The sequence below is a fragment of the Ictidomys tridecemlineatus genome, chromosome 4, assembly GCF_052094955.1.
Source record: "Ictidomys tridecemlineatus isolate mIctTri1 chromosome 4, mIctTri1.hap1, whole genome shotgun sequence".
NCBI lineage: Eukaryota > Metazoa > Chordata > Mammalia > Rodentia > Sciuridae > Ictidomys > Ictidomys tridecemlineatus.
Genome location: NC_135480.1, coordinates 200,877,871 through 200,890,690, shown reverse-complemented (window position 1 = coordinate 200,890,690; position 12,820 = coordinate 200,877,871). Strand labels below are relative to the sequence as shown.

Genomic DNA, 12,820 nt, shown 5'->3' with positions numbered 1-12,820 from the left:
CACACACATACTATGGACTGAGCCTAGGGCCTTGCACCTGAATGTTCTATCACTGAACTACACTTACACTATTTCTTAATCTGAGTTTTGAGACAGGGTCTCACTGTATTTCTGAGTCTGGCCTCAAACTTGTGAACCTCCTGGCTCAATTTCCCAAGTAGTCGGGATTACAGGTGTATAACTCTAGCTAACAGAGACAAAAAATCTTGAGGTATACTTTCTATTCTTTGGCCAATCAGGAAAAAAAATGGAAGAGATAACTGAAAAGAACACCAAGAAAGCTGGACATGATGGAGCATACCTGTAATCCCAGCTACTTGGGAGGATGAGGCAGGAGGATTGCATATTTAAGGCTAGCCTCAGCAATCTTACCTCAGTATAAAAAAGTAAAAGGGCTGGGTGTGTAGTTTAGTGGTTCAGTGCCCCTGGATTCAATCCCCAGTACTGGGATGGGAGGAGGAAGACTTTTTAGCTCTGTAAAGGAATACCACTAATGTACCACCAGAAAATAAATAAATAAATGGATAGATGGATGAATAAATAAATAAATACAGATCATTTTCTACAAACCACTGGAAAAGTCTCTTCAATTTCCACACCACAATTTCTTGGATTCCTGGCTCTTCTACTACTAGGAAAATTCCTTTTGAGGTGGGTCTGTTCAGTAACTTCAGTGCCATAGATGTATGTAATGTGAAGGGCTCCCTCTGCAACTGTTTTTAACAAGCTTGGCCTCTGATTATGTGTCATCAGTAGACCCATTACAGATAATGAAGAACACATATTAATACATATTAAATACATTACATATTAAATAAAACTTTAAAGTTTTTCCAGAATTGATATGGTAAAATCCTAACCTAACAAGATGATGTAAGTATTAGGAAGTGGGGCCTCTGGGTGGGCAACTGGATCATGCATAGGATTCATGCCTTGTAAAACAGGCCCAACAAGTTCATTTGCCCTTTCCATCATATAAGGACACAGTGCAGAGGCACCATCCATGAACCAGGAATTGGACTCATAAAACACTGAATCTACCTTAATCTCAGAATTTCCACCATTCAGAACTCTGAGAAATAAATTTATTATTGATAAGCCATCCAATCTCTAGTATTTTGAAATAGCAGCCTGAACAGACTAACATATAAATATTGATTTATTAAAGCAAGTGACCATTAATTTGAAGAAAGTAATTAAATTTCTTAATATTAATAGTTGTTAAGTAATTATAGCCATAGATTCATACCTCATTTTCTGACATCATCCCTGGAGTAAGCTGGGGACCTGTCCCTAAAGAAATGACCAACACTTCTTCTGGTTGGACCTCCTGGATGGTTTCTTGAGATGATCCTTCATGGTCCATATGTAGGTCCATTAGCATATTAGTGCGGCTTCTGCTCCTAGTTGCTAACAATTCAAATAAAACCAAATAATTTAAACAAAAAGTCAGAATAAAGAAAATAGCACAATGAATAAAAAAATGTTTTAGTGTCAAACATTTGCACATGCACAAAGAAAAGACTGATGAAAACAAAGATAAAAAGAAGCAAAACAAAACTAAAAATTAGAATCAATTACTTCATTGATGACTATCATAAAGATTCTCCTCCAAAACTGATAATAAGAAACAATGATCCACTGGACAGGGAGTACACATATGATCACATCCGAAGTCCAGCAAAACATGCCTATTGATTAAGACTTTTGGATAACAAGAAGAGCACTACCTTATTTCTTTTCTGAAAACCTTCATTATTTTTCCTATAAAATGATTAACTGCCACAGGCTTCCCATAGAATTAACTGAACTTATAAGTATTAGAAACTTTCATGTGGAGCTAGATGTGGTGGCACACGAGTGTAATTCCAGCAAGTCTGGAGACTGGGGCAAGAGGATCACAAGTTCAAGGCCAGCCTCAGCAACCTTAGTGACACCCTGTCTCAAATAAAAAAAAAATAAAAAGGACCAGGGATGTAACTCAGAGGTAAAGTGCCCCTGGCTTTAATACACACTCGGGAAAAAAATAAAAAGTAAAGAAATACTTTCAGTGGAAACATGATCATCATATAAAGTAATATACTTTATACAATTACAGACAAAACCACAGTTTTTGAAAGCACATTTTTTTTTTCTGAAATGTATTAACCACTTTCCAGAGATGCAAAAGAGAAGCTCTTTCTATTTTTGAATATGAGGTCTTTATGAGGTCTTTTCTGCTTTATGGAAACATTTTGAATAAATAAAGGATTCAATTATTTTTGTTGTTTTCACTTACCTATAATTAAACAAACAATACTTCAGAAAAAAAAAATGCATATCTTTTAAGAACTTTTTGAGGGCTGGGATTGTGGCTCAGTGGTACAGCGCTTGCCTAGCATACACAGGGCCCTGGGTTTGAGCCTCAGCACCACATAAAAATAAATGAATGGAATAAAGGTATTGTGTCCAACTACAACTTTAAAAAAAAAAAAAAAAAAGAACTTTTTGGGGAGGCTGGTACTGGGGACTAAACCCAGGACCTTGTACTCTACCAGGTAAGATACCTCCCAAGCATATCTACTTTTTTTTTTTTTTTTTTTAATGGAACCAGGGATTGAAATCAAGGGCACTCAACCACTGAGCCACATCCCCAGCCCTATTTTGTATTTTATTGAGAGATAGGTTCTCACTGAGTTGTTTAGTGCCTTGCCATGCCTGAGGCTGGCTTTGAACTGGTGATCCTACTGCCTCAGCCTCCCAAGCTGCTGGGATTACAGGTGTGTGCCAATGCACCAGCTCCCAAGCATATCTTTTAAGAACTTTTAGACACAAAACATTTAGATTGCTTATGACAAGTTTTCTAAGAGTTTTGGTCTTCTGTGATAGTTTCCATTTTTCTCAGAACAAGAAAATTAAATTCAGCTAGAATACTAAATAGAAATTATCTTTCATTGCAAAATAATTAAAACACACATAAAACAAAAACACTTTATAGATACAAAAATCTTTCAACTTCACCTTGAGTAAAATCTGACCTCCTCGAAGACAGAAAGAGGCAGAAATATAAACAATTGTCTTTAATTCAGAATGCTGTACATCAGTTCATTCACTACTTTTAGTATGAAACTTTAGGACACATATAAATTTCTAAGAGTCTAAAATAGGCCTATTCACAGCATTATTTGATGTCTTTCACAATCTTCTACTGAATTGTGAACTTAAATTCAACTTCATGAGCAAGTCTATGAATTTAAACTTTACAACTTACACATATGCAAGTAATCAAATTTCAAGTAGCAACTTAATAAACAGCAAAAGCAACATGCACACCGAACATATTTGTAAACACTATTTCTTAAATAAAAGTTATATAAGAGAAAGAACAGCCTGTTACCCACCAAATGGGGTTACTAGTGTAATATGAGCAGTAAGATTGGTGGCTGAGGAATCCCAGGCAGTGATGGCTGCTAACTGTTGTCCTGGGTTGCGAAAACATTAAATAGAAAGAATATCAGCCCTTTGAAGAACAGATACATTTTTTTTAAGTATGCAATAAATGCAATGACCAGGACATGTGGCTATACAAAACAATACTGGGCAAATATTTTAAATTTCCTTTCCATTAAACCCAACTTTAATGACACTTTCAGATGCAGGAAATGAAAAAAACTAATGCACAGCAATAGACAATGGGGGGGGGGTCTCTTTATTTACTCAAAATTGTGTAGTTCTTCATGTTAAGAGAATAAAAATAGCCCATATTATTAAAGATTACTAAGTATAAAAATGTTATTTTTTTTCTATTTTTAACTAGAGCTGACATTTTGAGATGCAGAAAACCAAAGACTTGAAGAATCTGACATCGTATGCCTGATGATCTAATTCCATATTATATTAAATGTAAGGTAGATTAATTTTAAGAAGTTGTTCTTAACAAATCAGCTCATGGAAGTTTAAAAAATAAAATTCCATTCTTCAAAATGCATAAATTATAACAGCTACTCATATTCCTACATGTTGCTGACCTCCTCATCCTTACAAAATACTCTGCTCCTAAACACTTTCCCTGCTTGTTTACTCTAAATTTATTCATCCCTCAAGAGAGAGTGTCAACTTCAAGATCCTCTCTTATACTACCACTATTTGGATAAATTAATATCCTCATGCTTATCTCCAGCAGAACATCTTAGTAATTTGAAACACACTGGTCTTCTTCCAAACTACCTATCAGCAGCTAACTTAAGAGTATGGGTGTGTCCTAATGGGCTTTTTATCCCCAGGGCCTAACACAGTGCTTCATGTGCAAAGTAGATATCAGCTGTCCTCATAGGATGCTTCCATGGCTTAAATAACATTTATAAATGTCTTACCTAGTATCTGGTACATTCTACATGCTCAATTAATTTTTGTGTATATGTAAGTAGATGCATAATAAATGTTTGCTAAGTGAATAAAGCTTAATAAACATAATTCTTAAATGAATAAATAAGATAAAGTGAAACTTTTGCTTTATTTTATAACATTAAGATATTTTAGCTGAACTGATAAGAGACTAATTAGTAAGGAAAATAATGGAAAACAATAACTATTATTTTCCACCTAATTAATGCAAACTTCTAACAGAATATTACTTATTACATTATTACATTATTTAGAACTTTACAGAAAGGAAAGTGCTACCTAACTAAAATAATGATTACTTTTAAGAAATGACATTTTCTATGTCTAGATAAAGACTGCTGATAAACCTTAACTAATCTTGTATAATTTTTAAAAACTGAAATACTATCAGTAAACATGGAAAAAAAGAATTTTTCAAAGTATTTAAAACTATATTCTAAACAAAGCAATAACAGGGGCTAATGAAGAAATACTGAATTTAAGGAAAAGCTCCAATATGAGAAAGTCTCATTACCTATAGGTAATCGATTCTTTTTATTTGCTGGAGTGGTTGCTGGGGAGAGCTGAGGGGTATTATAAGGAGTCATTTCTAAACTGCTGCTTTTTCCTGGCTTAGCCTGGGGTAGATTTGCCAATAAATTGTCAAGAGCCATTCTATCTTCTCTCAGTTGATCTCCAGACATCACACTCTTCATGAAATTTACCTGGCAAAAGTAAAAAAAACTGGCTAGTGAAATCAATTTTTCAAACATAATTTATATTTCTCACACAATGCACTCATCTATGACTCTGTGCATGCTTAGCTAAAATAATTTTGAGAAAAATTCTATGAAAGAATAAAGCCATTACCAGAGTAATAAGCTGACTGTAGGTTATATAAACCACAGTTCTGCTCAACCCTTCCAGAAGATTAACAGAGGACATTGGAGGGGTCTCCACTGCACGGCCCCCAATCACAACATCAAGGAAAGCAGCAACACAGCTCTGTTAAAACAGAAAAATATCAAAGTGAAAAATTTCCCCTTTAAAATACTGGAACAAAATTTCTGATTAAGGTAGCATAAGCAAAGAAAAGTTTAATTTAATAAAAATTATTTTAAACTCAATTTAAAAAGATGAAACTCTTTATGTAATGGTAAAGAATAATCTCAAGATATTCAGGCAAGGAAAACAAATATAACAGGAAACATGTCTACATATGCCATTTCTGAAAAAGAGAGAGAGAGGTGGTGAGTGGGACAGAATATGTACCTAGACCTTTAGGATAAACCAAAAAAATGGATAACTTCAAGAATATTTTGAAGAAGAAGGTTGGAGATGAGAGGTGAAAGGGAAATTTCACAATATAACCTTTGAACTGAAAACCAGGATGAATAGCCTACTCAAAATCTGACCAGTGAAATTTTTATTTAACTAAACTAACTGAATAATATTATAAATGTTCATTTATGAAATACACTAAATATTTTAAGATTTTTGCTGATTGATATATCCATAGGTTGGTTTAGTGATAATTTTTTGAGGCCAGCCTCCACAATTTGGCTGGTTTAGTAAAATTTAAAATAGGTTGGTTTAGCAAAATTTTAAATAAAATAATCTTAATAGTTCTTTCATTCTCATTAGAACAACATCTCTCCAATAAATCTGTAAGGGAGAGTAGTAATCTTTAGTGGAATCTTCCTGTTATGAGGAAGATTCCACTAAAAATTCACATGTAAGTCAATTCGAAGAAGGTTCAGAGGAGAAATGATTGGGTTGTAAGAGTCTTGACCCAATCTCTGATCGGGATTAACAACATAACTGAAGTGATAGGGTGTGGCTGAAGGAGGTAGGAACTGGGGCATGGCTACGCAATATGTACTTTGTATCTCCAGAGGGGAGTCTCTGCTTCTTGATCACCATGATGTGAGCTGCTTCCCTCTGCCACAAATTCCATGATGTTCTGCCTCATCTCAAGCTCTGAGGAATAGAACGCTAATCTTGTATGGACTAAGACCTCTGAAACCATGAGTCCTCAAATAAACTCTTCTTCCTCTATAATTGTGCTGGTCAAGTCCTTTAGCCACAGCAGCGAAAAAGCAGACTAAAACCCTTCCTAAATTTAAAATGCTGCTGATTCAAATACTGTAACTAATTAAAAAGCTAATTAACCACTGTATTTATTAGTTTACACATCCTCTAAGGACAAGATTTAAGAAAGAGAAAAGTTAAGATCAATGATACTTTGCCAGAATTTTCTACAAACAGTATTTCACATAGCACAATATTAATTCTTACTTTGTCAAATTTTCCAAGGCTGCTTTTTGTCCGAGGATCTCCCTCTTCAGAGCCAGTCATTGCTAACTGCTGCAGAAGGCGGCCAACCTGCAACCCAAAGAGGTGGTGGGCAGACACAAGCTACAGATACTTATGAATTCTGCTCTATGAAAGTACTCCTGTTCTATTCTAAAATTCTATTTCATAATAACATTCAGACTCATCCAACCAGGCATACAAAATAGTGTCCCCTATAAAATGTGTATCTTGTCTATGCTTTTACTATTTTCAGATTAAGTGTTATAAAGAGGAGTAGAAAATTTTGCTATAATTTCTCTTTAACACAACATATCAACATGATAGGAAATTAAAAGTACATTTGTTTCTCATAATATACTTTCATGTGTAAGGAAAATTTTTAAATAATTTATAAAGAATGACTCACTAGTGCTGAGGATATAGCTCAGTAGGCAGAGTGCTTGCCTCACATGCACAAGGCCCTGGGTTCAATCCCCAGCACCACACACAAAAAAGAGAATGACTCACTAAACTGCTTCAAGGTAACATGAAGGACTTTTCCCTATAGAGTCCACAAAGCACTTATGGTAGAAGTTTTTGTTTTATTTTGCTTTGTTTTGCAGCACTGGGGATTAAACCCAGGGGCACTCTATCACTGAGCTATATCTTCAGCCTTTTTTATTTTTGTTTTGAGATAGAGTCTTGCCAAATTGTGGAGGCTGGCCTCAAACCTGCATTTCTTTTGTCTTAGCCTTCCCAGTAGCTGGATTACAGGTGTGCACCACTGTGCCCAGATAAAGTAGAATATTCTTTTTCTAGATTTAAATGCAAACAATTTGGGGCTGGGGTTGTGGCTTAGTGGTGGCGCACTAATCTGGCATGCGTAAGGCACTGGGTTCAATCCTCAGTACCACATAAAAATAAAATAAAGATATTGTGTCCATCTAAAACTAAAAAACAAATATTTTAAAATAAATAAATAAACAGATAAAATAAAGGTATTGTGTCCATCTACAACTAAAAAAAAATTTTTTTTTTTAATGCAAACAGGGGCTAGGGTTGTGGCTCAGTGGTAGAGTGCTCACCTAGCATGTGTAAAGCCCTGGGTTTGATCCTCATGACCACATAAAAATAAATAAAATAAACAAATTCTGTCCAACTACAACTAAAGAATAATTTTTAAAAAAATGCAAACAATTCCCACAAAACATAAGCTGTTAGATAAATACTAATTCATACAGCAAGTTCCTTATTGCCAAAAATGAATTATTAATCTATTCTCTTTACGAATTTAAGGACTCTGTGTAGAAAGTTAACATCGGGGCTGGGGATGTAGCTCAAGCAGTAGCGCGCTCGCCTGGCATGCGTGAGGCCAGGGTTCGATCCTCAGCACCACATACAAAGAAAGAAGATGTTGTGTCTGCCGAAAAACTAAAATAAATAAATAAATAAATTCTCTCTCTCCCCCCGCCCCAATCTCCTCTCTCTTAAAAAAAAAAGAAAAGAAAGTTAACATCATTAGGGTTTTATCTTCTTAGCATCTGGGATAACCCTCTTTTCACTCATTTTGGAAATATGCTATTCAGTATGTACTAGAATGATGAAAGTAAAATTACAAATGCTATCATGAGGAAACATGTAACATTTACAGAAGACAAAAATTAAAAATTTATTTCAGGGATTTCTATATAATGAATTGCTAAATACCCAAGATGATAAAACTGATTGTGAAAAAAGGCTTATTACTACCTTAAAAAAAATTCCAATGATAGTCTATTCTAAATAAACCAAATCTCTTTGTCACAGTATTTTTGGGGGATAAAATGATTAGAAGACTTGTAGAGCACATGCTGAGCACTTGCTTAGCATGTATGAGGCCTTGGGGTCAACACCCAGCACCAAAAGAAAAAGAAAATCTTCTGCAGAAACAACAAAATTTCAATACTTCAGATGATTAAAATCCTTTTTTTGAAACTCTTAGAGCTAAAAGAGCTTCAGACTTCAGAATTTAAGAGATTTTCGAAAGGTAATTTAGTGTATATATGCAGAACATCCAGTATATAGGCTGGTGGCATCCTATAGTCAAACACATTAACATATCTGCAACAAGTATCTGCTAGCACTAAAAGGAATATCAGGACTGAGAGTGCTTGCCTAACACTCAGGGTCCTGAGTTCCATCCCCAGCACTGCAAAAAAATAATAATAAATAATAATAAAAGGAATACCAATTTTAAATAGCTTTGTGTTAGTTCAGTTCAGGTTTTGCTCAACCAAATGAAGTACAAAAGACATTCTCAGTTTTTAATCATTCTGGATTTTGAAATTATAGAACCAGGATGGTAGAACTGTCTCAGAAAATCGAATCAACTATATATTTAAGACTGTAAGGGCTGGGGATGTGGCTCAAGTGGTAGCGCGCTGGCCTGGCATGCGCAAGGCACTGGGTTGGATTCTCAGCACCACATAAAAATAAATAAAGATATTGTGTCCACCTAAAACAAAAAAATAAATACATATAAAAAAAGAGTGTGAGGATTCCATTTTAAAATTAAACCCAAATTTTTTAATGACTACATTATTTTAAATCCCAATATGACTGCTTTTATTTCATAAGAAGCAAATACTTAGGAGAGTTGGAGGAAAAGAAATGATAAGAATATATAAATACTGTCTTCATATTCTCTGTTCCCACCCCCCTGCCCAAATCAACTGATTTTAAAACCAAATGCCACAATAATAATAATAGTAAAAGCATACCTGCATTAGATTAAATCTTGCCACTTCATTAATAGGAGCATCAGAAATTATGCCATACTGTTCTGGATTGACAACTGCAGGACAAATAAAGCAAGCCAAGAGGAGATCAGTACACATTGCCCTGACCTCTCCGACTTCCAGTCTGTCTACACAGGAAAGAGTTTTGTACATTTGTGACACAATCCACCTCAAACTATGTGGAAAGCAATATGTATTCTGTTTGAGATAACCAATAAATTTGTTCACCAACGCCACCAGTTTGGCCTCATTGGATTCCACCATCTCTTGAACCTTTTGCCTAAATCTATCTGAGCCTTTCTCTCCAAAGAGTTTTTCCTGTTGATAAGGGGAGAATCTCTCAATTAACTTGTTTGGATCTGTTTCCAGGTGATCTTCATCTTCAACAAGCAGTTGCATGATTGGCTCGTGTAAAGTAGCTGTGAGGAAAAGTTTCGCAGAAAAGAGTCCCTCGGAAAAAAGTTTAAATAAGATGCTGAAGGCACAAGTTCCTCTCCTCAAAAGTCGCCTGGGGTTGTCACTTTCTTTAAGTTCAAATTCAATCAAGTATCGCAAAACCTGAAGGAGGTAGCTTTCATCTTCTTGCATAATACAATTGCCATATAGAGAGGTAAAAACTGTGTAAATAACACTTTGTGTGTTCTCCTGATTAAGTTTTTCTCCAGCAACCAAAGAGGAGGCAATAAGACGAGGATTCTCCCTTAATCTACTCAAGAATTCTCCATAAGCAGTCTCCTGAAATCCTAACTGCTTATAACCATCAACAAACTGTGTATCTTCCAAAATCTTGGCATGCTGGCAACATTCAGCAGGGGAAGCTTCAGCACTAAAAAAATAAGCAAATAAGTAAAATAATATCAACAGCAATAATAATATAAGACATGTACTATACAGAAACAAGAAACTATGAGTTGATTGTAGTCCCCACCTAAAGATCACTAAAACCTGCTAAAATCTTTTTTTTATATATTTTTTAGTTGTACATGGACACAATATCTTTATTTATTTATTTTTATGTGGTGCTAAGGATCGAACCCAATGGCTCACGCATGCTAGGCAAGTGCTCTAGCTGAGCCACAACCCTGCTAAAATCTTTTTAGAACAATAGCATATGAATTAGTAAATATAAAACTATAAAGTACAAAGGAGTCTAATTTCTTCATATAAAATCAAGCTCAATGAAAAATATCAACTTGAAGGTTCTAACAACTATTGCCCAGAGATGCACCCTATTAATTTAAAAATTAATTAAAAAATTCAGCCAGGATAGTGGCAATGCCTGTAATCCCAGCAGCTTAGGGATCTGAGGCAAGAGAATCATGAGTTCAGGGCCAGCCTCAGCAACTTAGTGAGGTCCTCATCAACTTAGTGAGAACTTGTTTCAAAATAAAAATTAAAAGGGACTGGAGACATGTCTCATTGGTAAAGCACTCCTGGGTTCAATCCCCTGTATGATAAAAAAAAAAAAACTGCTAGTTAAATACTGCTTATTTATGGTTATGAACACAAGAAAATGTACAAATATTCAAGTACTAGGCTGGGGCTGTAGCTCAGTGGTAGAGCACTTGCCTACCAAGTGTGAGGCACTGTGTCCAATCCTCCACACCACATAAAATAAATGTATTGTGTCCATTTATATAAAAAAAAAAATTCAAGTACTAAAAAGTGATCAAAACTAAGTCTATGTGTAGTATATTGTACAACTTTTTTCAACAGCAATCTATACTGCAACCAGGATTTTTACTTCTGGAAGCAAATCTTAATAAAATAAGCCTTCAAGAGGATGTAAAAATTGACAACAACGTTTATAGCAGCACAAACTCCCCCAACTTGCCTTTATTGAGGTAAAACATTACAAAGTGCCTAAATCTCAAGTGCGTAGGTTGTTTGATTTTTATATATGTATGCACCCAACACTCGGATTAAGATGTTAACAGTCAGATGCAATGGTACATACCTGTAGTCCCAGCTACTTGGGAGACTGAGACAGGAGGATTACTTGAGCCCAAGAGTCTGAGACTAGCCTGGGCAACATATCCAAACCCCATCTCAAAAACAAAGCAAAACAAACTAAAAAAAAAAAAAAAAATGTACCTTGTTGGTGGGGCCTTGTGCATGTGAGGCAAACATTCTACCAACTGAGCTATATCCCCAGCCCAAAATGTACCATTTTAAGCACCCAAAGAATGCTTTTACATGCCCATTCCTAGTCAATACTATCCTTGCAAGTCCAAGAAATAACCATTATTCTGATTTCCATTATCAAAGATAAGTCCTGTCTCTTTTTGAATTTCAAAACGAAATTTTTTTATATCTGACTTCTTTAAAATTATACCTCAGCATTATTATTCTTCCTCATCCCCCCTTGAAATTATGGGGATTGAACCCAGGGGCAATCTACCTATCACTGACCTACATTCCTAGCCCTTTTTACTTTTTATTTTGAGACAGGACCTCCCTAAATTGCCCAGGCTAGCCTCAACCTTGTGATTTTCCTGACTCAGTCTGCTGAGATGCTGGGATTACAGGTATGTATCCGACAACATTCCTATTCTTAGAATTAAAAACTGCTTCTTGGAACAACAAAACATTGAGAGATTAACACAACGAAATATGTGGTTTCTAAACCTAAAATATATATATAAAATATCAAAACATGGAAGTGTACATATTAAATAATATTATGAGAAAAGTAGAATACAAGGTAATTTACTCTCTACAAAAATAAAATATCATATGTATAAACACAAAATTAATTAGTATAGTATAAAATCTTAATACTGGGGCTGGAGTTGTGGCTCAGCAGTAGAGCACTCCTCTCCCATGCACAGGACCCTGGGTTCGATCCTCAGCACCAAGTAAAAAATAAATGAGTGAAATAAAGGTATTGTGAATAAATATTTTTAAAATAAAATAAAATGTTAATCCTTAGTTATAATTTTTCTGAAGCAGTACTTAATAAAATAAACTATTTTATAAGCAAAGACTCAACACTGATTCAAACTATCTTTAACCATACACTTGATTGGAAATAGACTGTTAGTTACAATTAGCATAGCATTACAATGGTTCACAGAATTTCTAACCTGAAAATATTTTCTTTACCTGGTTATGATAAGCCGATCCAAATTAATTCTCTGTTGCTTTGCAATCCATGCTGTACGATACAACTTTTCAGCTGTCTTAAGTACATCCGAATTGAGCCTCTGAATGAGCTGTTTCTCAGAGTTTACATATAAGCGCTCCTGCTTGAGGTGATGTGCCAAAGTATGAATATCGAGCTTCACCATTTTCAAACGTGAAAAAGGTACAAAAATCAATCACTAAAAGTAAAAGAACAAAATTTAAGTTGGTCACATAAACCCTCTTCTAAAATCAAAAGGGGT

General features: G+C 34.9%; 1 protein-coding gene across 8 annotated transcripts in view; it reads right to left on the bottom strand.

Moving 5' to 3' along the window:
* Positions 1-12,820, bottom strand: part of Gapvd1 (GTPase activating protein and VPS9 domains 1) — a 90,064-nt gene that overhangs the window by 43,567 nt on the left and 33,677 nt on the right. For 4 of the 8 annotated variants that reach the window (XM_078048215.1, XM_078048211.1, XM_078048213.1 and 1 more), the window contains 7 exons: positions 12,540-12,757; positions 9,417-10,260; positions 6,661-6,747; positions 5,233-5,367; positions 4,898-5,087; positions 3,381-3,461; positions 1,250-1,410 (listed from right to left, as the gene is read on the bottom strand). In XM_078048215.1, coding sequence (XP_077904341.1) covers positions 1,250-1,410; positions 3,381-3,461; positions 4,898-5,087; positions 5,233-5,367; positions 6,661-6,747; positions 9,417-10,260; positions 12,540-12,724 — 1,683 coding nt within the window. In that variant the 5' untranslated portion in view covers positions 12,725-12,757. The remainder of the gene's footprint in view (positions 1-1,249; positions 1,411-3,380; positions 3,462-4,897; positions 5,088-5,232; positions 5,368-6,660; positions 6,748-9,416; positions 10,261-12,539; positions 12,758-12,820) is intronic. The other 4 variants (XM_078048217.1, XM_078048218.1, XM_078048214.1 and 1 more) reach the window with 1 other exon arrangement.